This window comes from Danio aesculapii, chromosome 6 (genome assembly GCF_903798145.1).
Source record: "Danio aesculapii chromosome 6, fDanAes4.1, whole genome shotgun sequence".
Taxonomy (NCBI): Eukaryota; Metazoa; Chordata; class Actinopteri; order Cypriniformes; family Danionidae; genus Danio; species Danio aesculapii.
The window spans coordinates 4730036-4757535 of record NC_079440.1 but is presented as its reverse complement, the minus strand read 5'-3'; the positions used below and the strand labels follow the sequence as shown (position 1 = coordinate 4757535).

At 38.1% G+C, this 27500-nt stretch overlaps 1 protein-coding gene across 5 annotated transcripts in view; it reads right to left on the bottom strand.

Annotated features, from left to right (window-relative positions):
- ptprfa (protein tyrosine phosphatase receptor type Fa) overlaps nucleotides 1–27500 on the bottom strand; it is a 444470-nt gene that overhangs the window by 271934 nt on the left and 145036 nt on the right. For all 5 annotated transcript variants that reach the window (XM_056459356.1, XM_056459357.1, XM_056459358.1 and 2 more), the window contains exon 2: nucleotides 18335–18506. In XM_056459356.1, the coding sequence (XP_056315331.1) occupies nucleotides 18335–18425 (91 nt within the window). In that variant the 5' untranslated portion in view covers nucleotides 18426–18506. The remainder of the gene's footprint in view (nucleotides 1–18334; nucleotides 18507–27500) is intronic.

The following is a 27500-nucleotide window of genomic DNA, read 5'->3' as shown; positions in this document are numbered from 1 at the left end:
TTTAAAGAGATTAATTAACTTTACTTTAAAAAGTGAGTAAATCCATTGTTTTTAAGGTGATTAGTTGACTTTACTTATTCCGGCATATGTTTTATGCAGCAAATGCCCTTCTACCCTCAACCCAGTATTGGGAAACACACACACTCATACACTACGGCGAAGTTAGTTCATCCAATTCCCCTATAGCGTTTGGACTGTGGGGGAAACCGTAGCACCCGATGGAAATACATGGAGAACATGTAAACTCCACACAGAAATGCCAACTGACCCAGCCGAGCCTCGAACCAGCGACCTTCTTGCTGTAAGGCAACAGTGTTGACCACTGCGCCACCGTGCCACCCCGTTTATGCCATAAGATGTTTAAAAAAAAAAAATCCCAGAATTGCAACATAAAGAGTCAATTGTGAGTTCTGAGAAGAAAAAGTCAGAATTGAGAGGTATAAAATGTGAATGTGAGATCCTATAAACATACCATTTAAGAAGCAATTCTAAGAACGTTATAAATACGAGATCTAAGCTCAGACTTCTGAGTAAAAAAAATATCTATTTTGAGTTAATATCTTCCAATTTTTTCTAAGAAACAGGCTTCCATAGAAACCATATTCCATAACTGAGCTTCAAAAGAACTTCAAAAGACTTTTATTTTTCAAAAAAATCAAACAAAAATCTCAAATGACCATATTCATTTCTTAGATCACCAGAAATTGCTTCACGTACAATGAGTTTAACATGCAGTTCATAGCAAAATAATGAATCATACAATTATTTACTACTGGATATACAGTGCTCAGCAAAAATGAGGACAACCCATTTTCATGCATTCATTTGTTTTTTGCTTCGTCCCTTTATTAATCTGGGGTTGCAACAGTGGAATGAACTGCCAACTTATCCAGCATATGTTTTACACAGCTGATGCCCTTCCTGCCGCAACCCAACACTGGGAAACACCCACACACACTCTTTCACACACATACAGCTTATTTAACTTACCCGATTCCCCTAGTGAATGTCTATGGACTGTGGGGAAAACCGGAGCACCCGGAGCAAACCCACGCGAACATGGGGAGAACATGCAAACTCCACACAGAAATGCCAACTGATCCAGCCAAGGCTCAAACTAGCGACTTTCTTGCTGTGAGGCAATCGTGCTACCCACTGCTCCACTGTAACGCCCCTACAACCCATTTTAAATATGATTAATTATATCCATTTCTCAGTAAATATGGGTCATACATATTTGAAAACAGATATATTTATTAAAATATTTTAGCCACAAAACATCTTTAGAATTAGAAAGATAATACATTTAAATACATGCAAAATTTATTACAAACTATAAACTTTCAACTAAAATTTATACATTTTTTGTTTCTCTTGAATTTTGCTCTTTTTAAATGTTTTATTTAATATTTTCCCCTAATATATACATTTGGGTGTACTAACTTGCACTGTTATCATGCATTATTTTGTTAGATTAACTCCAGATTTGGCTTCAGTACTGACTAATCTAATGTACAGTTGAAGTCAGAATTATTAGCCCCCCTGAATTATTAGCCCTCCTATATATTTTTTCTCCCAATTTCTGTTTAATGGAGAGCAGATTTTTCTCAACACATTTGTAAACATAATAGTTTTAATAACTCATTTCTAATAACTGATTTATTTTCTCTTTGCCATGATGACAGTAAATAATATTAGACTAGATATTTTTTAAGACACTTCTATACAGCTTAAAGTGAGATTTAAAGGCTTCATTAGGTTAATTAGTTTAACTAGACAGGTTAGGGTAATTAGGCAAGTTATTGTATAACGATGGTTTGTTCTGTAGACCAGTGTTTCCCAACCCTGTTCCTGGAGGCACACCAACAGTACATATTTTGGATGTCTCCCTTTTCTGACCCATTAACTTCAGGTGTTGGAGTCTCTTCTGATGTTATGATAAGTTGATTCAGGTGTGTTTGATTAGGGAGAGGTTGAAAATGTACTGTTGGTGTGCCTTCAGGAACAGGGTTGGGAAACACTGCTGTAGACTATAGAAAAAAAATTGATTAAAGGGGCTAATAATATTGACCTTAAAATGGTGTTTAAAAAATTAAAAGCTGCTTTTATTCTAGCTGAAATAAAACAAATAAGACTTTCTCCAGAAGAAAAAATATTATCAGACATACTGTGAAAATGTCCTTGCTCTTTTAAACATCCTTTGGGAAATATTTAAATAAGAAAAACAAATTCAAAGGGGGGCTAATAATTCTGACTTCAGCTGTACATGCTCAAATATAATATTGTAAAGCTTCCTACAGAAAATATTAATTTAAATGAGAGATATCTAAAGGTGAACTCGTATATACTGAGCACTGTATATACAGAACAGCCTGTTTTAACAAAAATACTACACAGAAAACACTCCAAAAGTTAATAAACAATAATGCATTTCAGATCATAAGCTCATTTGTCTGCCTCTGCTCAAATGTATTCTTATTTCTGCTCATTTAATAGGTGATTTTTCAGTGAATGTATAAAGGAGACTCATTTTCTGCACTTAATCTGTGTTTACGTGTCTCTTTGTTTACCTTCATTTTCAGGTGTACTTAGGGCTGGTAAAGTACACACCATGATCAGTGTGCGTTCATGCACTACAAGAGCTGGACAGAAATGAAAAATACAAATGAGATGGTGGAAAATTCCACTCACATTTCTAAATCTTTCATGGCCTGTCATAATATAATTATCTGCTCTTATTAATCAGGTTTTATTGCACTTAAATACTCAAGCCTGTTCTAGCACATGTGAATGTGTGTGTGTCTGTATGCAGAGAAAAGGGTGGAAAATCACACTCAAGCTTTAAAGCATAGTCGAGTGTAAGAGTGATCAGGGGTCTAGAGACTCACTACAGAAAGAAACTGCACTATAGAGAGAAAAGAAAAATGTCAGAGAGTACACACACACACACACTGATTTATCTCTTCTGCAGTGTGCTCCTGTAGGGTATGTTAATATCAAACCTTGACATAAAAACTACATCTTAAAAGTTAAATATTTCAAAACAATTATATGAAGAGTTATTTTACAAATTAAATATTAAATAAAAAACAACAATCATGAATAATATATGTAAACATAATTACACCATTGCAAAATAATAATAAATGTTTGCTATTTTAGCATTTAAAATGATTAAATATAAATATAGTATTGTATAAATATAAGATTAAATATAATAAGTATATCATATTATTTTCTGTATTCAAATAATTAAAAAATCATCATTTGTTTTTTTCTTTTTCTGGACTATAACATTAAAAAAGATGATTACATGATTTACATTTCATTACATGATTAGGTTATGTATTATGTATTTATTTTATTTTATTTTTATTCTGTTTTATTTTATTCCATTCTGTTTTATTTTTATTGTATTTTATTTAATTTTATTTTAATTCTGTTTTATTATATTCTGTTTTGTTTTATTTAATTCTGTTTAATTTAATTTTATATTAATTTTACTTTTATTACTTTATTTTATTTTATTCCACTTTAATTTGTTTTATTTTATTCTGCTTTATTTTATTTTATGCTATTTTTAATCTGATATATTTTATTCTGTTTTATTTTATTTTATATTCATTTTATTTTATTCCTTTTTATTTTATTTTATTCTGCTTAAATTTCTTTTATTTCAATTTCTTTATATTTTATTTTATTTTATTTTATTTTATTTTATTTTATTTTATTTTATTTTATTTTATTTTATTTTATTTTATTTTATTTTTAATCCGATGTATTTTATTCTGTTTTATTTTATTCTGTTTTTTATTCTGTTTTATTTTATTTTATATTCATTTTACTTTATTCTGTTTTATTTTATTTTATTTTATTTTATTTTATTTTATTACATTTGAATTTATTTTATTTTATTCTGCTTTAATTGATTTTATTTTATTCTGTTTTATTTTATTTTATTTTTATTCCGATATATTTTATTCTGTTTTATTTTATTTAGTTTTTTTATTCTGTTTTATTTTATTTTATTCTGTTTTATTTTATTTTATTCTGTTTTAATTTATTCTGTTTTAATTTATTTTTATTTTATTTTATTTTATTTTTTTATTTTTTATTTTTTTTATTTTGGCATAAACACCAGCACTTTCTCCGTCTCTGCCAGCAGGTATGTCATAAACGAGTCTGCTCAGCACAAAGGTAAACACAGGGACAATTACAGCTTTTTAATTTACAGCAATTTATGAACACTCATAAATCCAAATTGTACTTTTATCGGATGATGGCAATCATTTGCTGTCTCACCTTCTATAAAGCCTACATCCAAAATCACACCATGGGGCAATAATTCAGTAATTAATATATAAATGATTGCATGAGCACGGGGCAATCCAATGTTTTATTTTCCACTTGGGTCCTTAAAATCCTCACAAAATAAAATAAAAGAACTGCAATTTTGGGGCTTAGTATTATATGTTAGTCTTAACCTTATCTATAAATTAGCATGCAAAACTGTCACCTTTTTTTGGATATCATCACATGCTGTACTTCAGCTTGTCATTGACCAATCAAATGCAAAATACACTGAATATAAAGAAGAGTGAAGAGACGAATTACCAACCTACGTCCCACATGACGTCACACAGGTCCCCAGTTGCAAAAAGAGACCGGTGGTTATAATAAACATGTCGGGTTGTGCAGTATGATGCCAAATTTGAAAGTCCAAAAATAGAAAACTTAACATTTAACCATACACCACACTGCTTTTAATGCCGACTGCAGACGTCTTTGGCTAAAAGGGGGCTGAATGAAGTGATGAGCTAATTAAAAATGCTCGATTCTGCAGTTCTCATGTTATCTCAGGTAAGTTCACGCTATGCTGAATCATACACATCACTCGTTTTTGATAGCAGACATGATTTCAGCAAAAACGGTTAAATATGGTGAATTAAACTGCGAACACTGAATGATAAGAATGAAACGTGAAAGTGTAAGTTATTGAGGTTCAGTTGGTTTTATATTGACACATTCATTCAGTGACAACTTGTGACACACTCCCTTTATTGTTTACCACGGCACTTTGAATATTCGGTCTGAAATGACCTGCAAGTGTAAACAACATTCTTTGGCTGCTAATATGATTTCGATATTAGAGTTTGCAAATAATACTTTTATGAAATGACATTATTAAGGAGAAAGTCTGAATGTGGGAATATAAAACCAACTTTACCTCTATGTGTAAGTTCACAAATCCTGTCGTAAGTTCAGGTGTAGTTCGCTGTCAGAATGCAGTAGTTTTTCTTGTTGATGATAACCCAGGCCTTGCAATGTTAGCTCCGTCTTTTTTTCTTGTTTTTGGCTAGGCAGAACCTCGGTTTTTAGCACTACATAGTTTTGAATCTGGTAATCATGGAACATTATATCTTGCACATGACCACACATCTTGTTAAAACACTTGGAGCTTCAATGAGATTGTATATTTGGGGCTGGATGCTTGGCCATTTCGTCTTATCCAATATTCACTGGGAGGGTGCTTTCACAAATGGACCTGTCACTGTGCTTATCACTGGGTGACGAGCTGTTATAATACGCTGAAAGCATTATGTAAATGATATTTATATAATACGTAATCAATATAACTTATTTCTAAGACAACAACAAACTCTGTACCGCATCGGATGTCATTCCCTTACTGTAAATGCTAGCACTCCCGTTTTTTTTTTCTCCTGGCACACATCCTGAATGTTTACAAACACGGTAATTCGTCTATAAGGTAGCATCACCTGGCAGCATCAGGGTTGCCAGGTTTTTGCAACAAAACTAACCCAATGGCCAGTTGAAAACATCCCAAAACTATCGCAGTGGCCAGTTAAAACTATCCCAGTGGCCAGTCGAAATTATACCAGTGATACCAAAATTCAAAATATGCCACCGCCCATTAATTAAATACATATTTTACATCAATGTATGCATTATACGCAATTTTATGTTAAAAAAAGAATTGTATATTAGCAATTATGACGATTATGTCATCATTAAAGAAACATATTTTATAAAATAAAATGTGGGAGAACACAGGGCATCTCCAATGGAAGTGAACCCCAAACTTAGGATAAAATGGATTTTAAATTAAAGATATTAATTCAAGATGTTAATTAAATTGTAAATTTACAGACTTTCATACATTTATAGAGCAATTAGCAAAAATCTGTTAGCATGGAAACTGAAAAAATGTGCTTACTTTGTTTCATTATCCTAGCAGTGTTTTCTCATTGGTAGAATATACATTTTTAGAGTAAAATATTTTAATTCAACCAAATAAATATAATTATTACAATATTTTAAAACTTTAGCATGCACACTAAAAAACAACACTTAAAGTGTGCCCGATTCTGCAGGAAAAGCACAGATTTGGCAACCCTGTGTAGCAAAGGCCAGCAGGTGAATTGATGTGCAGGTAAGCCTCACTCCTCTAATGGTGTTCTAGAGACAGACGCTAGAGGCCATGGTCTTTAGCCTCCTTGTTAGAGCAACCAACTTCCATTCAAGAAATCGCCAGTTCGATCCCAGCTCTGAGCGGGCTGGGTGATGTAGGTTTGGCGGGGTTACATTGGTGCCGTGACCCGGATGGGAGTGAAGTTTAGGGGACTGAATGCAACAGAGGCCAGCTAGTAAAGTGCTGTGCAGGTAAGCCTCACTCCTCTGACCTCTAAAGGTGCTCTAGAGATAGACGCTAGAGGCCATGGTCTTTAGCGTCCTTGTTAGAGCAACCAACTTAAATACAAGAAATCGCCAGTTCGATCCCAGCTCGGAGCGGGCTGGGTGGTGTAGGTTTGGAAGGGTTACATTGGTGCCGTGACCCGGATGGGAGTGAGGTTTAGGGGACTGAATGTAACAGAGGCCAGCTAGTGAAGGGCTGTGCAGGTAAGCCTCACTCCTCTGACCTCTAAAGGTGCTCTAGAGACAGACGCTAGAGGCCATAATCTTTAGCCTGCTTGTTAGAGCAACCAACTTCCACACAAGAAATCGCCGGTTCGATTCCAGCTCGGAGCGGGCTGGGTGGTGTAGGTTTGGCAGGGTTACATTGGTGCCATGACCCGGATGGGAGTGAAGTTAAGGGGACTGAATGTAACAGAGGCCAGCTAGTGAAATGCTGTGCAGGTAAACCTCACTGCTCTGATTATAAATGTGCTCTAGGTGCTTTGTTAGAGCAACCAACTCCCATCCAAAAAAATTGCTGGTTCGATCCCAGCTCAGAGCAGGTTGGATATTGTAGTACCAGCAAGGTTAAACCTGCTCAGCATTGCTATACTTTGACTATAAGGAGTCTATTGAACTTCAGTGCACCTACTCTGACTGGTGACATAAATATGAAGATATTTGGTACTTTTTAAAAGGAGGAGGAGTTACTCAATATGACTCACCGTTTCTTCGCTTCAGGGAACCTTTAAACTCTAATGGGATCTTCAGTTTGAACACTACTGTCTCATCAGAAAGGTTTTACCGTGCCACAGCTGTAGCTATTTTCCAGATGGATTTGAAGACTGACTCCATCAATGACTCCTGCTGTGTTTGTGTAGGTGTTCCCATCCTTCTATTGACAGAAACACTCTCCGCCATTAAGACAGCAGTGTAACAGATACAGTCTGAGTCTGTTCAGTCTAGTCACTGATTTACCTGCTTATACCCTACAATAAACTCTCATTCAACACAGTCAAGCTCCTTGGATTACTTTCCATTTCAGAGTATTCTAGAGCATTCATCTATTCTACACTGAAATCAGCAATGCAAACAAAAGGCTGAGTAGGATATTCAAGGCTAAGGCCAAGACGGATGTGACAGATGACGGAAAGAAAATAGAATCATTCAATTATTTTTACACTAGTTTCATTCATAACCATATCAGTTTCATTTCACAAGGTACAGTATGTGTAAAATGTAAATATTGGTTTAATTAAATAGAGAGTTTAGCTACATTTCTTCCAAACAATATATATATATATATATATATATATATATATATATATATATATATATATATATATATATATATATATAGTTGAAGTCAGAATTATTAGCCCCTTCTCAATTATTAGCCCCTGTTTATTCTTTTCCCCAATTTCTGTTTAACGTTTTTCAACACATTTCTAATCATAATAGTTTTAATAACTCATTTCTAATAACTGATTTATTTTCTCTTTGTCATGATGACAGCAAATAATATTTGACTAGATATTTTTCAAGACACATCTATACAGCTTAAAGTGACAAGGCTTAACTAGGGTAATTAGGTTAACTAGGTAGGTTAGGGTAATTAGGCAAGTTATTGTATAACGATGGTTTGTTTTGTAGACTCATGGTTTCCGCTACATTCATTCTTCCATGGCGGGGTGCCACGCCAAAATTCATCCCGCCACGGCTACATTACAGCTTCTCATGCAAAACATTTTATTTTTTTAATAGCGGGTAATAATCGCACCAAAACGTATTAAAAGGTAAGTAAATTTTAACCGCGTGAACTTTTCTGTAACCGTAGTAGTGCTGTGCGTCGTTTGTTTAACCCTTTAAGGTGACGTGCCTGACTGACAGGTGCGTGAGGCCAGCAAACACGACGTATAGCCGTTTCACTTTACTTCAGGATGCATTAATGCTACTCTGTAGGTCTATTGGAAACATTCATAAATATTCCAAGCAAATGTAATAAATGTTGGAGACATCCTCGTTACATAAACGCACTAAATCGCACTTCAGCTGCGTTTATTTGAGAGCGCGCAAGAAGATCTGTGCGCTCTTGAAGCGGCTTATATTTGAGGGGCATGCAAGCAGTGTTGTCGGATGTTGCTGACTGTTTCCAGTGTTGTACACTGTTCTAGACATATGTATGCGAAGAACGGGGGCTATGGCATCTTTTTGGGAGATCAAAACAGGTGTATGATGGCAGACCGGGGCTGGCGGGCACGCCGTTGCAAAACTTTTTATCCAATTCAAAACTGCCCAATCTGGCAACACTGCGTGCAAGAAGTTTTGTGCACGAGCAAAGGAAATCGGAGCGCAAGCAAAGAGATCCGCATGCTCGTAGGCTATTACATAAATGCGATCTTGACTTCTAATACTGCGCTCATGACATTTGTCATTGAAATAACGCCACAGGTATCTTAGTTGGTAGTTCTGTGTAAAAAAAAAGGCCTGCCGCCACAGCTGGAAAAAATCCTAGAGGAAACACTGAGACTATCGAAAAATATATAGCTTAAAGGGGCTAATAATTTTGACCTTGGTTTTTAAAAATTAAAAACTGCTTTTATTCTAGCTGAAATAAAACAAATAAGACTTTCTCCAGAAGAAAAAATATTATCAGTCATACTGTGAAAATTTCCTTGCTCTGTTAAACATCATTTGGAAAATATTTTAAAGGAAAAAAATTCAATGGGGGGCTAATACTTCTGATTTCAACTGTATAAAACCAACACCAAGAGTAATTCTGCAACAGCAAAACTGAGTGTTACGTTACTGACTGAATAAGGCAATAGTGTTGCAATGTTTTTTCATTCTCACTTCACATCACAATATCTGACTTCATACGCTGCAGATCTGACCCTCAAATGTGTGTGAAGGCGACAGATGGAAGAGGGATTGCTGACAGGAGACCTATCACAATTTATCCAGAAAATCCAGTCACATCTGCGTCGATTAAACCGGACACCAGTACAAGCAAGACAGTTAAAAATGGGCTGTTGTCTAACCCCTGCGCTCTCTTTAGACACACACAGCTTGAATCTAAATAGATTTAGTGAAATCTTGTTACACAGACCTTTTTAACCCCTCTAGCACTGAAGCGCCGCTAATGCGTTCATTCAGACAAAGCTCTTCCTAATAGAATCTCACTGATTTGAATAATCAATCTTGTTTGAACTTGTGCTGCTAATGCCTGAGTCTTTGGCCGGTTCAGCTCTGAGTGTTGGTGTTTTGAGTCTCGGGTCAGGTCCGACTCAGGTGCCGGGTCTCCTAATTACTTATCTGAAGGATGCTTTTATATAAAGTGACTTATTGTTCGCTTATATCGAGTTCAGTCCCTATGGAGTAACCTGGGGTTAAGTGTCCTGCTCAGTGCGCAGTCAAGATGCAAGAACTTATTAGTTTGCACACAACCAGAAATAAAGCACACCATAAAACAAGATGGAGGAAAATAATCTGAAAACACAATCATTCATTCATTTTCCTTTGACTTAGTCCCTTGTTTATTTGGGGTTGCCACAGCGGAATGAACCACCAACTATTCCAGCATATGTTTTATGCAACGGATGCCCTTCCAGCCGCAACCCAGTATTGGGAAACACCCATACACAGTCAAAATCACACACGCATTCACACACAACAGCCAATATGTGATGTTCCGTAAACAAATTTTGGAAGGAGCACGCGCAGAAGTTTCAGTATCAAATACGTCATTGACAATTATTCCATTATCCAATCAGTTCTTGACCAAACCCCTATATATACCAAAGCTGTCTTACCTGCAGCGTCTTACGACTTTAGCATCCCTTCACCACCCCGACACCTCACCTCTTAAGCATTACAAACCCGGGGGGAGCGTTCTGGGGCCGGGCTAGATACTTCATTCGAATCCCAATTCCTCTCTGTTTCCTGATAAGGGGAATAACTCAAGTTGGGGCATCTCCCCGAGCTCAGAGCCCTCTCCCCGGACAGCACGCCAAATACGCTTTATTCTTAATTGATTGCAAGTGTGAACTCGTGAAAGTTCACTCAATACACTTATACCACCTGTGTTTGGACTGTGGAAGAAACCGCAGCACCCAGAGGAAACACACAACAACAGGGGGAGAACATGCAAACTCCACATAGAAATGCCAACTGGCCTAGCCAGGACTCGAACCAGTAACCTTGCTGTGAGCCGTCTGTGCTAAACACTGAGCCACAGTGTCGCCCAATCTAAAATCCATTTTGCCTTTTATTTATTGCCTTTTTTTAGTTTTTACTCACTCTTTACTCTCCCTCAAGTGGTTGCAAGCATTTCTGAGGTTCTTTCTTCTGTTGAACATAAAACGATATTTTGAAGAAAGCTGAAAACCTGTAACTATTGACTTCCATTGTAGGAAAAACTAATACTATGGAAGTTAATGGTTTCCACCATTTTTATAAACATCTTCTATTGTGTTCAACAGAAGTAATAATCTCCTAAATGATGACAGAATTTACATTTTTGGGTGAACTATCCCTTTAAGACAGTGTTTCTCAACCACGTTCCAGGAGGACCACCAGCTCTGCACATTTTCCCTGTCTCCCTAACCAAACACACCTGATTCAGATCATCAGCTCATTAGCAGAGACTGAGGCTCCATGTACACTATACGTTTTAGTTTTAAAACAGCGTATTAGAATGAAAACGATCCGCGTCCACACTGCCTTTTCACCAAATATTTCTGAACAACTCTCCATCTACACTAACCCGATGAAAACGCACATCACGTGACCACACACCCACTCTGGCATGCGATGCAGCGTATGCACACGTCTGAGCTCCAGGCAGTCATCTACCCAGATGAGAGATGTGCACGTCGCACTGTTCATGAAGGATCTACCGCTGGATTTAATCTCACTATATTTGTTAAACGTGATGTTTATTCATCTTGTTGTCTTTATCTAATGACATATTCCCAGACTTCTTGAATCTGTTACTTGCTCTCAGGTAACGTGTTTTGGCTGAGCACAATGAGAAGTTAATATATCATGTAACCGCGAACACTGATTCTGCACATTTGACTGATTGCTTGCCTTTATTTCCTATATTATATTAACTTATTGTATGTTATACTTTTATAATGGTCATTATTGATTATTAAAACTGATATTCAGTAAAAGAGAGAGTATGTTTTGTATTTTCAATGAGAATGAAAGGAGGCAGTTATGTTATAGGCTCTGTTTTGTTATAAATATGCATACAGTGAAGGTGACGGTCATATAAATAGGTAGCTACACGATGCCTTAACATTTATAGTGTCTGTGTTATACGTTAAGTTGCTAATATCAAAATGAAAATATGTTTCTTATATCAAAATGAAAAGTTCCTTATATCATGTTTTCATTTTATTGTTAAGATAGTGAAACAACGCAGCCAGGGTGATGTGAATGAGGTTATAAAGTAAATCTTTGATGATTTACCCGATGCGGGGATTTGTTTTTCCATATCAAACTTGTGAAGTCTGAACTTACAAGGAGAGGATGCAGGACTGAACTATGTGTAGGCTACTTAATATTGAGGAAAAAGCCTCAATCAGCCCGTTTTCAGATGTCTCCGTTTTCCCCCATCCACACTAACACCAAGCAGCAGCGCTTTAAAATGAATGGACTCCTCAGCGTTTTCAAAAAGCTCCGTTTTCGGTGCTCGAAAACTCGTAGTGTGGACGGATGGCATAACTGTTGTAAAGCGTATGTGTTTTAAAACTAAAACGTATTAGTGTAAACAGGGTCTGAAAGACCTGCAATGGGTGTGACGGGCAAAGGAGATATCCAAAACATGCAATGTTGGTGGTCCTCCAGGAACATGGTTGAGAAACACTGCTTTAAGGGTTAGCCAGTTTTAGTCAGTGGACTGCTTCTTCTTACATTTAAAGTCATCACAAAATATAAAAACTGCCAATTTGGTTGGCTCTGTCACCTCACAGCAAGAAGGTTGCTGGTTCGAGTCCCGGCTGAGTCAGGTGGCATTTCTGTGTGGAGTTCGCATGTTCTTCCCGTGTTGGTGTGGGTTTCCTCTGGGTGCTCCGGTTTCCCCCACAGTCCAAACACATGCACTATAGGGGAATTGGTGAACTAAATTGGCCATAGTGTGTGAGTGCGTGTGTAAATGAGAGTGTGTGGGTGTTTCCCAATACTGGGTTGTGGCTTTAAGGGCGTCCGCTGTGTAAAACATATGCTTGATTACTTGGCGATTTATTCCTCTGTGGCGACCACTGATTAATAAGGGACTAAGCTGAAAGAAATTGAATGAATGAACTAACATACTGAATCTAACGTCTAAAAAGTGTTATTTTAACATCAGAGGATCTTTAAATGAGCATTATTGAAGGCCTGTAGGTTGGGAATATGGCAAATTGTCCTGAATTTGCCCTCTGTTCTCCGGTGCTCTTCACACTGACGGATCCCTGCGCTCTCATGCAGTGGTGAGAAAAGCCTTTAGCGTGTTTTTTTCAGCTCAACACACCCCGGTTTTCTCACTATTTTAATCTCTGTGTCTCTCCTGGCTTCTATCTCCTCTCAGTGTGAAGTCCTTCCACCAGCAGCTGCACCAGCTTGCGCTCACATTATGATCTGCTCAATAGATTTGTGTTTTCCCCCTACCTCACGCTTTCCTTTCCAGTCTCTATGCAGACTTGCGTAGGATGTAGTCTTGAAGAAATAAGCGCAGAGGACGAAATCACCATGTTTTATTTATGAGAGCAAATATGCTGCAACTTTTGGCGTGCGCTTTCAGCATGGCAGGACTTATAGAGACGCTTTATCTTCTGATGGATGCAGAGCTGCTGTTGAGCTCATTTAGAGTCGGCTTGAGATTAGGTCATGATAGTTTACTGTAAAAACATCTGTACATTAGCAGTCTTCTGCATTTTGTCATTTATGTTTTTATGCTGTTTTAAAACAGTTTATTCTTTTGAATTGCATTATGGGACTTCTTTGTTCTTTCTTCCAACTAATTTTACCCATGAAAATTTTGAAAAAGTGACTTTTATATACATTTGTAATAGTTTTCAGTGATATATTGTCTATATTACACTACAAAACCTTGTATTAAACACCCAATTGCTGCACATATAACGTTGTATATAGTAATACACATGTACATACACTTGTCAATTTGTATATTTGCATTCACTACTTACTTCTATTTTTTTATGTATATTTATTTCTGTTATTTGTCCTGTCTCTGCAATCCTGTTGCACTGTAAAAGCTCTGTCTCGAAAACAAATTCCTCGTATGTGTGAACATACCTGGCAATAAAGCTCTTTCTGATTCTGATACACTCTCATTCACACACACACTCAAACACTATAGCCAATTCAGTTTATTCAATTCACCTATAGCTAGAGCTGCACAATTAATAAAAGAAAAAAGAATGCAATCTCGATTCGACCCCCTAGACGATCTTAATCCAGCATTTCTACGATTCTGCCAATCATATTTTCAAGTTCAGGAGAGAAGGAAAGGCGGCTGCGCGAGTCTTTTCATTGTTTCACATACATTGTTAAGCGACACGGACACCTCCAAATGATGTTGAAAGAGTCACATGCTGTGTATTTTTAAGGTATAATTCACCTAAAAATGTAATTTTTGTCTTCATATAATGCTGTATTCGCGGACGGAATCTCACACGTGACGTGAGCTGCTGACCGTGAGCTGTTACCACAGAGAGGGCGGGCGCGCACCCTACTTAATGACAGACGCGCGCGTGTCTACTTTAGTGAACAGAACCTGCATAGGCTGTGAGTAACAGGTAATAAAGTTGTTAGTAATATTCAGTTTGTGGCACAGAGTGATCGTTTGAGAGCCGCACGCGAAGTATGAACAGCAGTTAGCAGTGAAAATGAAACCGAAAGCGTACACATCATTTAAATGATCATATCGCATTTTAGAGTTATGATTGTGACAAACATTTAATGCTTTTCTTTCATAGCGAACACACAGTTGTGCATGAAAATAAATGTTTACAGTGTCAGTATAACTACTCTAGCCTATATAATGTTGATTTTACTAGTGAATTAAATGCTCTAATAATGTTGTCAATAACAGATTGCAAGCATATATCTCAAACAGAATTCAACATCAGAACTATTATAAGTAGAATAGAATTATTTGTAGAAACCAGTAGACCTACACATAATATTATTATTGTTATTTTACCATATATTTGAGATAAAACAATAATAATTGCAGACTCTATTAAGCTTTATTTTACATATACAGAATCGTGAGAAAATCGTCATCTTTATTTTAGGCAAAAAAAATCGCGATTCTCATTTTAGCCAGAATCGTGCAACTCTACCTATAGCGCATGTGTTTGGACTTGTGGGAAACCGGTCTACCCAGGAAACCCACACCGGGAGAACATTCAAACTCCACACAGAAATGCCAACTGACCCAGCTGGGACTCAAACCAGCGACCTTCTTGCTGTGAGGCCACAGTGCTAACCACTGAGCCCCCGTCAGTCAGTCAGTCAGACTTTATTCATTTCCCGAAGGCAATTTAGTTGCAGCATACAAGCATATCACACATAATCCACAATACAAATCTATCCTAAATGTAAAAACTTTACAGCTGAGGGGATGAATGAAAGTTTAAACCGATTTGTTTTACTAATAGGAGTTCTGTATCGAATACCAAAAGGGAGAAGACAAAACTCGTGGTGCATAGGATGACAGAATACTCTGAGCTTTACTCAAAACTTGTCTATGGTATAACTGAGCCATGGTCATCTGTTTTCTCTCTGTTATTTTCTCTCTGTGATGCCCATTATGTTAGTTTTAGGGATATTTATTAGCTAGTGTGCTCCAAAGATATACACTGAAGGTAAACATAGTCAATGTTACTTCATTGACAATTTACTTCAGGATTCCTTTATTTACAGAAATCTCAGAAGAACAGTATTTGCTTGAAATAATCAATTAATCAAGTAATCATTTGTATCACTAAATGTTTTTACTGTTTGCTGAATAAAAACACCTTTTAAAGTTTTATTTTAGGCCAATCGACCCCAGGATTTTCCACTATTATGTATTCCAGAGCAGCATTAGTAAAACACCCCAGCTAAACCTCGCTGGAAAAACAAACGCAGTATCATTAACCTGATCAACCTTCCGGAAGAACGGTAAATATTTTTCTTAAGACACACAGCTATAACTGCCTTAAAGGTGAGTTCTAGTTTAGGAATGGTAGCTGTGAGTAAATGATTAATGCTGCTGGTATTACTGCCACCATAAAGATCAGCACTGGTAATAAGTGAGCAGACTTTGGTGTTCTTATTGTTTTTATTGGCCTCAGGGTTCAGGGACTACATGACGTAAGGCCTGTGACTCTCGTACTGCTGCACAAACACACTGTTATCAATTCTGAAGTGAGGCTGGAGCAAACACAGCTATTTGATTTAGCAAAACATTAATATTTTGCAGAAATCTTCCTCTTGGGACTCCAGGAGCAAATCCTTCAGTAATGACAGCGACAATTTCCCCAGTAAAAAAAAAAGCAGCAGGTCTCATATATTTGGACCTATTAATTTGCCCTTTAAAAGGCAGATAAATGTGATGTGAAGCATGTCGTGTTCATTAAGGCCTGCATGGGTCCCTCGAGACAAACAAGATCGATGTGGAACTGAAAGATCCTCCCTCGTATGTTATTACACAAACAACATGATGGTGATTGCATCCACTCTCTTCCTCGAGTCCCATATTTCCTCACCTTGTTTGGCCATGTTTTGTTTATAGCACACACCAGAACATCAGAATGTGTCCCTGGACCACAAAACCAGCCATAAGTGTTCCTTTTTGGACATTGAGATTGATGCATAATCTAAATGTTTTCCATTAAAGGATTATTTGGTAGAACAAAATGCTATTTAGCCGAGATGCAACTGTTTTATAAATCTGAGGGTTAAAAAAAAAATTGAATAGTATGAACATGGCCCTATGAAGACTGGTGGTAGCTGTCGCGGACGAAATTAAAGAGTGTGTGGTGCTATACAAATTAGCAATTTTAATCAATAAATGCATCGATGAGATCCACTGATTCTTATGCACTGTTTCTGCTCTCCATACGCGCTGCGCATGCGCTGCTTCAACTCTGCTTGTGCCCATGTTATGTGTGCCAATAGAAGAGATGCTATTGCAGAAGGTAGAGCGTTGCTGCGCATGACACACGATGGCAAATTGTGCAACATTATAAAGATGTCATGAACTTAAAACAGCATCATTTAATTTTTTTTTTTGCTTCAAGTAGATGACCCGGAAGGGACGTGATGGTGGAGAAAAAAAATGGGTGGAAGGAAAAAATGGGTGGAAGAAAATAAAAGTGATGGGGAAATGTATTTTTGAAAGTTTTGCGTTCCCCTCGCAAAGATGTTTTGCGTTCCCTCGCAAAACTGTTGTTCGAGAAACACTTCACGTCATACATGACAACCCTCCTGTTTTTGCCGGGATTGTCCCGTATTTTACCATTATATCCTATTATTAGCTATTTTTCCACATTTCTCTCATATTTTTAATCTTACAAGCACGTTGAAATTAATATTAAAATGTCTGCATTCACTTTCTTTCCATTAAAGCTGTGCCTCGATCAGCGCCCCGCTCTCATATGCAACTTCTGAATCAGTGAATGCATGTATAAGCGCTGACTGACGGACGCGCTCCGTATGATAAACTGATCCCAGATCAGCTTCTGTACACGCCATTTAAAGTGACACCCCTGTTATCAAACAAGTGAAGAGCAGCAAATGAATCTCTCATTTTGTTTCGTTTGATAACAGAGGTGTCACTTTACGAACGCACTGATATATAACGAAAGCATACTTTAACTGTTTGTGTTCATTTAAGAGGAAATTAGTTGTGTTTAAAATAAAACACGCAGGATGTCCGGGCATGTTTACATATTATTAGGTGTATTTGTCTGTTTAAACACACACCTGAATCCCAAATTAGCACTTTAGCTCCTCTTTAAATGGCGTGTACAGCTGATCTGGGAGTCAGTCAGCGCTGATCGATGCATGATGTTAATGGAAAGAAAGTGAAAGCAAATGACACTTAATAACAGTTGTCATAAACATACATAAAATCTCATTCACATTCGTGTCATGTCATGATTATACAGGTTATATGACAATCTTATGAACACCCCTTCAAGTTAAATCAGGGGTGTCCAAACTCAGTCCTGGAGGGCCGGTGTCCTGCTGAGCTTAGCTCCAACTTGCTTCAACACACCTGCCAAGAATTTTCTAGTAAGAGCTTGATTAGCTGGTTCAGGTGTGTTTGATTAGGGTTGGAGCTAAACTCTACAGGACACTGGCCCTCCAGGACCGAGTTTAGACACCCCTGAGTTAAGTTGTACCGTATTTTTGACTATTGCCAAAAAATATACCCATACAAATGAAAAATAACACTAGATGACTATTTGTTTCTTAGACACTGCTGCAAAATGACTGACACTTTTTGTAAACAGCATGGTATTTGTAATCCTACGCTCGTCGTTTTTAAGATCACAGACGCACAGTTGCTTAGACTCTCGATAACACCCACAGAAAAGAGCTGCATGTATTTTAATTAATGCAGGATACTCACTGTCTGCGTGGATTGGCACCGCCAGGCAGAGCAGCAGCAGTAGGGACGTGGCACCGCAGCGAGCATAGGCCCGTTGGGTTTGTGGCACCATGATTTGAAGATGGCACTCACCGCAGGGGTTCCCGAAACTCCTGCTGGATGACTACACACTCACGCTACCATTTAGTGAGACCTGTCGAAAACACAAAGAAAGGTGATATCAAACACCGCCCGTAAAGCAATTCAAATCCTCAAAGCGTGACATCACCGCATTCCAAAACATGACCTCATTATTAGCATGCCAAGATTGTGTCACACTCCGCACGATCATTCCACTAATTAGAGAATGACATTAGATGGTGCCATGGTAGTATAGGCAATCTTTAAATCTTCAAACATTACATCATCCAAGTCAGAATATTACATCATTATTAGAACTCTAAGAGCAAAAGTTTTTTGAAGTCAGTCTGCTTTTTTTAAGAAACAGTCTCAAAAACATCATTATTTACCAAAAAGAAACACAGAAGAAGGAATATTTCAAATGAACAAATAATATATATATATTTTTTTTAATTCAAGTTTTTTTTATTGTTTTCTTCTGGTTCATGACAAAATAATACAAACGCATGTCACAAGTGATTACTTGTGGCCTACTAAATGTAAAGCCAGAATGATTACAGTGGTTACTAGGACAGAAGTACAGTATTGTTAGAAGAACCTGATGAGTAGATTTAAATTGTGTTACAAAACATTGTCACATAAGACCAAAAGTCTTCCCATACTGGGATGCATACAGAGACCCCTGCTTTGTCCTTATGATGTAATTTGTAAAGTAAACGTTCATACGAGGCTGTTTTAGTCATTATATTGGCCCACTCTTTTAACTCTGGAATTCTGGGAGTTTTCCAGTGTTTTAAGATGACTCTAGCTGTCACTGAGATCCCCACCATGATAACTGTGAACTCTCCTTTTGTAATATTTGGCATCTGTTCCCTATCTCCCAGTAGGCATAACCTTGGTGACAATGGTATTAATGTTCCAAGCCATTTACTCAAAATATTTAGGGTTTGGTGCCAGAAAGGCTGAACTAGTGAACAGTCCCAAATACAATGAATAAATGTGCCTCTTTCTTTTTGACATTTCCAACAAACATCATTATTTGCCAAACCCATTCTATTGAGTCGGACAGGTGTAAAGTAAAACCTGTGTACAATTTTATACAGAGTAAATTGTCCTCTCGCTTCTCTTACGAATTTACCAGTGTCTGACAAAATACTTTTCCAGTCCTCATCCCCTATTGCATTCTGGATGTCCTTTTCCCAAATTGTCTTTAAATGTATGCAATCATTGCTGAGCACGTGGTTGGTCATCCTGTAGAAAACAGAGGCCTTTTGTTGGAGATGAGGCAGTGTTAGAAAGTCTAGGATAGGGTTTCCATCTGTCTGTTGGATTTTTGTGGAGATACAGTTTCGTATTTGAAGGTATTTCCAAAAATTGTCCTTTCCTTTTAAATTGTACTTTGCCACAAGATTGCTGTAACAAATACTATTTGAGAGTTCAGTGACCTAAGACAGCGGTGCAAAGGAGAAATAATGTGCACCTTTTGTAACGCTGCTTTGAAATAATAACTACAGTGAAAAGCGCTAAACAAATACACTTGAATTAAACAGAATATACACTGCCAAAAATGCTGGGTTCCACACAATTCATTCGTGTTGTCCCAACTCAAATTGATTCATTTAACTTAATTTTTTTTTTTTACAAATTTAAATAGATTGAACTATCACATTTTTAAAGTTGCCCCCCCCCCCCCCCCCGCCCCCCACAAAAAAAAAAAAAGAATTGCGTTGCTTCAGCTCAGCAAAAATATATATTTTTCAGTGTATTATGTCAAAACAAACATTTCTATTGGATGCGATTTATTTTTACCCAGCACTATATTCTGCTATAGCATCAAAGCCTCAACTGTGACAGCATAGACCAGGGGTGGCGAACCCGCGGCTCTAATTCAAGCGTATTTGTTTAGCTCTTTTACTGCTCTTGTGCGGCTCAACTTCTTGCGCGATTTAACATACATTAACCAATTGACTAATGCCCCATTCACACGGGGCTTCAGCGTTGCTCGCTGCAGAAGCTGGAAGTAGCTCAACTTTTCAAGCGCCAACGGACGCGTCAGCCAATCAGATCGCTGTATGCAAATACACCTGCTAGACAGTGGCCTATTGCTGACTGCATTTCATTTTCTGACGCTTCTATGATGATCGTTTCATCTCTAACTTCAGACACGCCTTCAGTCAAGAGTTGACACTGAAGCCCCGTGTGATTGGGGCGCAACACGAGTGACGTGCAGTTCGTTAATATCAATCGTCATGGCAGAGTCAGGAAAGCGTACAGCTAAGCGTAAATACGAACATTTGTATTTATTTGTATTGAACACAGAACATTTTTATCTGAATGGGAGGATTTATATTTTTTTGTTGAAAGAAATGGAAAGCCATTCTGCTTGATATGCCAGACTTCGTTGTCACATTTTAAGGCTTCAAATCTCGAGCGCCATTTCACCTCTCTCTATTCTGCCGTAGCCCGGGAATTTCCCAAAGGCAGTGAACTTCGCATCTGTTGTGTGGCTCTTTGCAGTGATAAAGTTTTTTTTTTGGCTCATCGTGCCAAACAGGTTCGCCACCCCTGGCATAGACTAACCAGCAGGCAAACACACAGTATAGCCCAAGTCATTTTCACAGTGGCCTACAGAGCTATTCCTTTAACACTGACATCACACCAACAATAAATGATGTCAGCGTGTTAATTTAATAAAGTGCGTTTAAACAGAAGCAAATGAGCTCCAGCTACAATGACTCCCATGAGAGCGTTTCAATGACCACAGACACCTCTGGCCTTTGGACGACACACACACACACACACACGTCGTGCCAGGTTCAGCGTCCAGGGGGTTTGTGTGTGTTAATAGCCTGTGTGCTAAGGGCTCTCGTGTGCCTTTCCAATGGAGCCACCTCATCTCACTCACGATTAAGATGATGCATTCATTTATTAACCAGAAGCGCTCATCATGTAATTGGCCGGACCCGGGCTAATTAATCATGCTCACACAAAAGCAGACATCTGCTATCCAGCACACCCCCTCTGCCACAGAGAAAATAATCATGGAAAACGGCACCGAGAGAGAGACGCCCATAGACCAGCACTAATTACACCAACACCACGGCAGGAAAGTTTGGAGCCGCTGGCGCTCGCCAAACAGCTTCAACTAGGGTTGCATGATATTTATGCCCTTAGTTTATCTGTGGTAAATATTGCATATTTATATTGACTATATTTATATGACAAGTTTTGTTGTCTTGGTAATGTCAAGTTGTCATGACAAAGACAAAAGCAGGTTATGATGTAGGGCTGCATGATATTGTTTCAGCATCGATATCACAATGTGTAAACCTGCAATAGTCACATCGCAGAATTTCAAGCAATTTCAAGTGATTTTAAACCATTTGGGCACAAGAATTTTAAAAGTTTTGCAGGGGCACTTTAACAAAGATTAATTGCGTTTAAGTATTTATACAATAAAGACTGTCCGGTGGTATTTATGTTTGAGCATAATTGAATAAAAAATGATTGAGACTTTTTTTCTGAGAATTTTTCTGAGAATTGAACAAAGGGTTGAGAAATTATAAGAAAATTTGCCATTTGTTATATCGGACCACAAGGGGGCAGTGCACCAAAACGATGCAGGTAACCTTAGACCATTACATTTACATTTACATTTAGCAGACGCTTTTATCCAAAGCGACTTACAAATGAGGACAAGGAAGCAATTTACACAACTATAAGAGCAGCAGTGAATAAGTGCTATAGACAAGTTTCAGGTGTGTAAAGTCTAAGAAGCAAAGCATTAGTAGTGTGTTTTTTTTTTTTTGAGAGAGAGAGAGTACAGTTAGTGGTATAGCCAGAGAGGCAGTTTCAGATTAGGAAGGAAAGTGGAGACCATGGTAGACCATGGTTGTGAATATGTCAATGCGTTACAGAGATATTGCCTCAATTAAATTTTTACAACTTCTACGTTAAATTTGTTCGCAAGTTAATAAAAAATGGTCTGTAGATCATGGAATTTAATTTTGGTGAAAATCGGACATACGGCCTAGAACGAGTTCGTTCAAATAGGTTTTGCAAAAAATTCAAAATGGCGAAACAATTTTCACGACGGAAAATTAAAACTATTATGGTGAAATTTACGTTTCATTATAATTGAATTTAAAATTATTGACAGTATTTCTGAGAATTTTTATGAGAATTGAACAAAGGGTTGAGAAGTTATAAGCAAAAAAAAAAAAAAAAGCCGTTTGTTATATCTCCAGACCACTAGGGGCGATGTGCCAAAACAATGCAGTAACCTTAGACTATGGTTATCAGAACACACACCAAGTTTGGTGTGAATATGTCAATGCATTACGGAGATATTGCCTCAAGACTATTTTCAGTTGTATTACAATGCCTGACGAAAGTCTTGTCGTTGATCTCAGTTGTAAGAACAACAAATAATAACTAGACTACTAGTTGATCAATTGGAAAAGTGTCAGAAGGTTGATTTTTCTGATGAATCATTTGTTGAACTGCATCACAAACATAGCAGAAGACCTACTGGAACCAGCATGGAGCCAAGATTCTCACAGAAATCAGTCAAGTTTGGTGAAGGAGAAATCATGGTTTGGGGTTACATTCAGTATGGGGGCGTGTGAGAGATCTGCAGAGTGGATGGCAACATCAACAGGCTCAGGTATCAAGACATTTGGGCTGCCCATTACATTACAAACCACAGGAGAGGGCAAATTCTTCAGCAGGATAGCGCTCCTTCTCATACTTCAGCCTCCACATCAAAGCTCCTGAAAGCAAAGAAGGTCAAGGTGCTACAGGATTGGCCAGCCCAGTCACCAGACATGAACATTATTGAGCATGTCTGGGGTAAGATGAAGGAGGAGGCATTGAAGATGAATCCAAAGAATCTTGATGAACTCTGGGAGTCCTGCAAGAACGCTTTCTTTGCCATTCCAGATGACTTGGGAGTATGAATCATGGGAGTCATACACAATATTCCATGTAAATATAACCCTCAGTAAATGTAACCCTCAAACGCTCTTAACGTGTGACCGGTGAACTTCCACATTCCTGCAGGCTGAGCAGACAGAAACATCTCTCCGTCTCCAAACGTGCCATTTCTCCCTCTTATTATGGAAATCATGAGTCTGGAACAGAAGCGCTGAGCTGACAGACTTACCAACACCGCATTAAACTGCGCATTTAGGGACGCACACACACACACACACACACACACAAACAGCAAGTCTCTCTGCTTCAGCACACACTGTAATTACAGCAGACTCTGCTCCCCACCGTCCAAAGAAAACACAGTCTCTGCCTTTGAGTGGATGCTACAATTGCTCCAGCCAAGCGTCTCCGGCGTGCCCGAGCTGCAGGCTCTCCTGAACATTCCTGCAGGAAGAGCACGCTGGGAAAACAAAGCGCGGACTGAACGCAGCATGCATTTCTAAAGAGACTGCTCACGTCTGCTGAAAGACAAATGATACAAGCAGCCGGCGAGACTCGCCATGATGACAAGCATGTTTAAATGAAGGGGCAAAGGTCAGGCCATTTCGCTCAGGAATCACTCCGCATGCGGACAAGACATGACTGCACAGGAAGCGCAGTATGGGGACGCAGTGATTCAAAAGCATACCAGGCAAACTCAAGAGTAGACAGAAATTTTCACTATGGTCTTAATCAGAGTTGGGTGCAACTTCTGTATTCTAATTACATGTTTGAGGAATGCAGTAATCTAAGAAATTACATTTTACATTTGTGTAATCTGATTACAGTTACTAAAGACAATGTAATTGTGTTACTGACGTTACAAATATAGTTTTTGGAAGAAGAAAAATGCTTCTTTTAACTAAAGTTTTCAGCTGCAACATCAGTTAAATTGCTGGGAATGCAAGCTGAAATAGCTGCTGATGGGAGGGGTTGCTTCTTCAAGTGGAAATACAGACACTTTGGGCCCTATCATACACCCGGCGCAATAAGGCGCACGACGTGTTGCTATTTTCAGACCAACGCAAGCTTAATTTTGTGTTAAGACGCTTTAAATAATCTAGCTCCTGTTTATCTAACCAATCTTCTGTCTCGCTTCAATCCAACTCGCTCTTTAAGGTCTCAAAACTCAGGGCTTCTAGTAGTACCTAGAATAGCAAAGTCGAGTAAAGGAGGTCGAGCCTTCTCATTTATAGCTCCTAAACTCTGGAATAGCCTTCCTGATAACGTCCGAGGCTCAGACACACTCTCCCAATTCAAAACTAGATTAAAGACCTATCTGTTCAGTAAAGCATACACTTAGTGCACCACTCAGGGGGCTTCCACACAGGTTATGCATCTTGCTGATATACACTGTGAACATCAACTACGCTAATTATTTTCTTTATTCTCCATTTCCACCTGGGGATACTCTTCCCGAGGCCCTCAGACTATGCAGAGTCACTGATTCGATCCAAGACCAACGACGAGATGATCCCAAGGTTTCCATATCCTGGACCAGGCCGAATCCTGAGCAGCTACTGTGGTGGTCATGGAGGAGTGGAGAACATGAGACTGATTCCTGTGACGCTCCTGAGACAGACGAGTCTTTGCTGAGGCCAGCTTCCAGCCTCCGCCACTGAGACTGCAGCTCTGCACAAGATGTTTGGCCAGCGGAGAAATTAAAATGATCGTGCCCAACTGAGCCTGGTTTCTCTCAAGGTTTTTTTTTCTTCACTTCCGCCATTAGTGAAGTTTTTTTTTCCCTCTGTTTTCTTACTAGTGAAGCGTTCAGTTTTTCCACTTGCAAAGTCTGCCATGTAAATAGCAAATGTGCCATGGCGTGACGCAACTGACTCTTAAATGGAATGTGAGAAGAGACTCTGATTGGTTTATTCTCAAGACACACCTATAACTCATTAAGAGAATAAGCTCAACCCTGTTAGACCATGTGCCATGGCACAGAACGTATTTTTCTATCCTTAAAATAGCAAAAGTGGATTCAGACATGCCCTTAATGCTTTTGTGCCCTGCGCTTCAGACTTTGTGCCTAGATCGTTAAAATAGAGCCCTTTGATTTCATTGATCGTAAAAACAAAAATATTTGCTGTGAAATTTAGTTTAAAGAACTTTCGACTGCTTTTAATTCGACCAGCAACTTGTTCAGCACTAGAACAGAAAGCAGAGACAATACTCGTCGTCAAGTTATCTTCTCAATGTGAAGAGAAGCGTAGCAGCTTCTGGGGCCATTCACATATCGCGTCTTTTGCCCAGGCGCAACCAGTTAAAATTGCAAGTCATGTGACAAGAACTGACCAATCAGCTTCATACTTTGGAATATACCCATTTAGGTAGACTAATTACCTCAGACAAACACCCAAACACTGCAATGCTTTTGTATACTATGGATGTCAATAGCTATAGGTCTCCAGCTTTCTTCTAAATGTCTTCTTTTGTGTAAACACAAACATGTTTGGAGCAAGTGAATGATGAGAGAATTTGAAGCTTCGGGTGAACTCTTTTAGTATTTTGAATATGTCAAGCTGCTGTGATCAACCTATTGTAAATTCATGCGTAATGAAATGTTGCGGGGGAAAAAGTATTGAACACATGAAGAAAGAAAGTTGTAGAAAGGCAGTGAAAGCCCAGACAGCAGCCCTTCCTCAGTGTAAATGAACATCAGCTGCTTCAGTCCAACATCTACACTAGCAGAAGGATGAGGATGAAACCAGGGTGGACTTTTCAGCAACACAATGATCCAAAACACAGCCAAAGAAACTCCCAGATGGTTTCAGAGAAAAATAATAAAGCTGTGGAATGGCCCAGCCAATCACCTGACCCGCATCAATAGAAAATACAAAATAAAGATCAGATTTGATAGACGAGACCCACAGAAACATCTTTTTCTCTGTTGAAGTCTGTGAAAAAACTCACACCTCAGCAATTCATGTGACTTCATTCTGCAGTAGACGTAATAATTTAATAATAAATAAGTAAGTAAGCAAAGTGTATTTATATTGTGCATTTATTGTGTATGGCCATCCATCCAAAGGGCTTTACAATCATGAGGGGGGTTAAACACAGAATAAAATATCTACAAAATGCTTACAAACATTCTACATTTTATTAATAGCAATAATATGCTAAATTATTGCAAATAACTTACAAAGTTAAAATCGGAAAAAAACCTGAAAATCGGAAATAATGATCTAATAATGATCATCAACAGATAAAAGCTTTTAAAATACAAAAAAAAAACAACCTAAAAACTATTTGCTTTCCAAGAAGGCAAAGTTTTGCTGATTTATTCTAGCACAAATGCATCATGTCCTTGCCGTAATTCCAGTCTCAGCATGTCATTACTTTTTCTTAGCATGAGTGTTTGATAGCACTTGCTTTATTACCTCTGGATTGATGGATAATCTATTATAATCCCAGAGGAGAAATTGGTTGCTCGACATTTCCTGTACCTTGACAGAAAACCCCTTCAACGCGGGCCAGAGCAGAGGTAATATCTGAGATACACTTAGAAAAATCAATGCTCTTTGAATATTAATAAAGAGCTACACTTAAGTCCATCAGGCTGATACACGTGTGCTTTCCAAAACAGCACTGCCATTTGAAAGGCCCATTTCTTGCCGGATATTCAATTAAGACAAATGAAATCAGGCAAATGAGACAAGAGGGCAGCAGTTTGGAGAGCTCGTCTGCTGTTTATTTAATCATGTCAATATTGTTCCGAAAAGTGCCACTATTATCTATCCATGTCATTTTTAGCACTGAAATGGGGGTTAATGCACAATTGTCAAGACTCTTCTGGTACTTTGTATAACGCTGATATGACGTCTCTGTGCAATGACAGTGGAGTCTGCGAGGAAATTAATTCTCTCTATATTATCTATGAACAAAGGAGATCAACACTGTAAATAATGCCGGGTTCCACACTAGCCCAACATCTTGTCTAAATGCAAATCAATTAGGTTAACTTAACGGTTTTTACAATTTTAAGTTGATTCAACATAAAACAATTGTGTTGTTTCAGCTCATTTTAAATAAGTAGTTTAAATATTTGTTTAAGTGAAGATTAAACCTCCAGGATCTGAACACGATACTA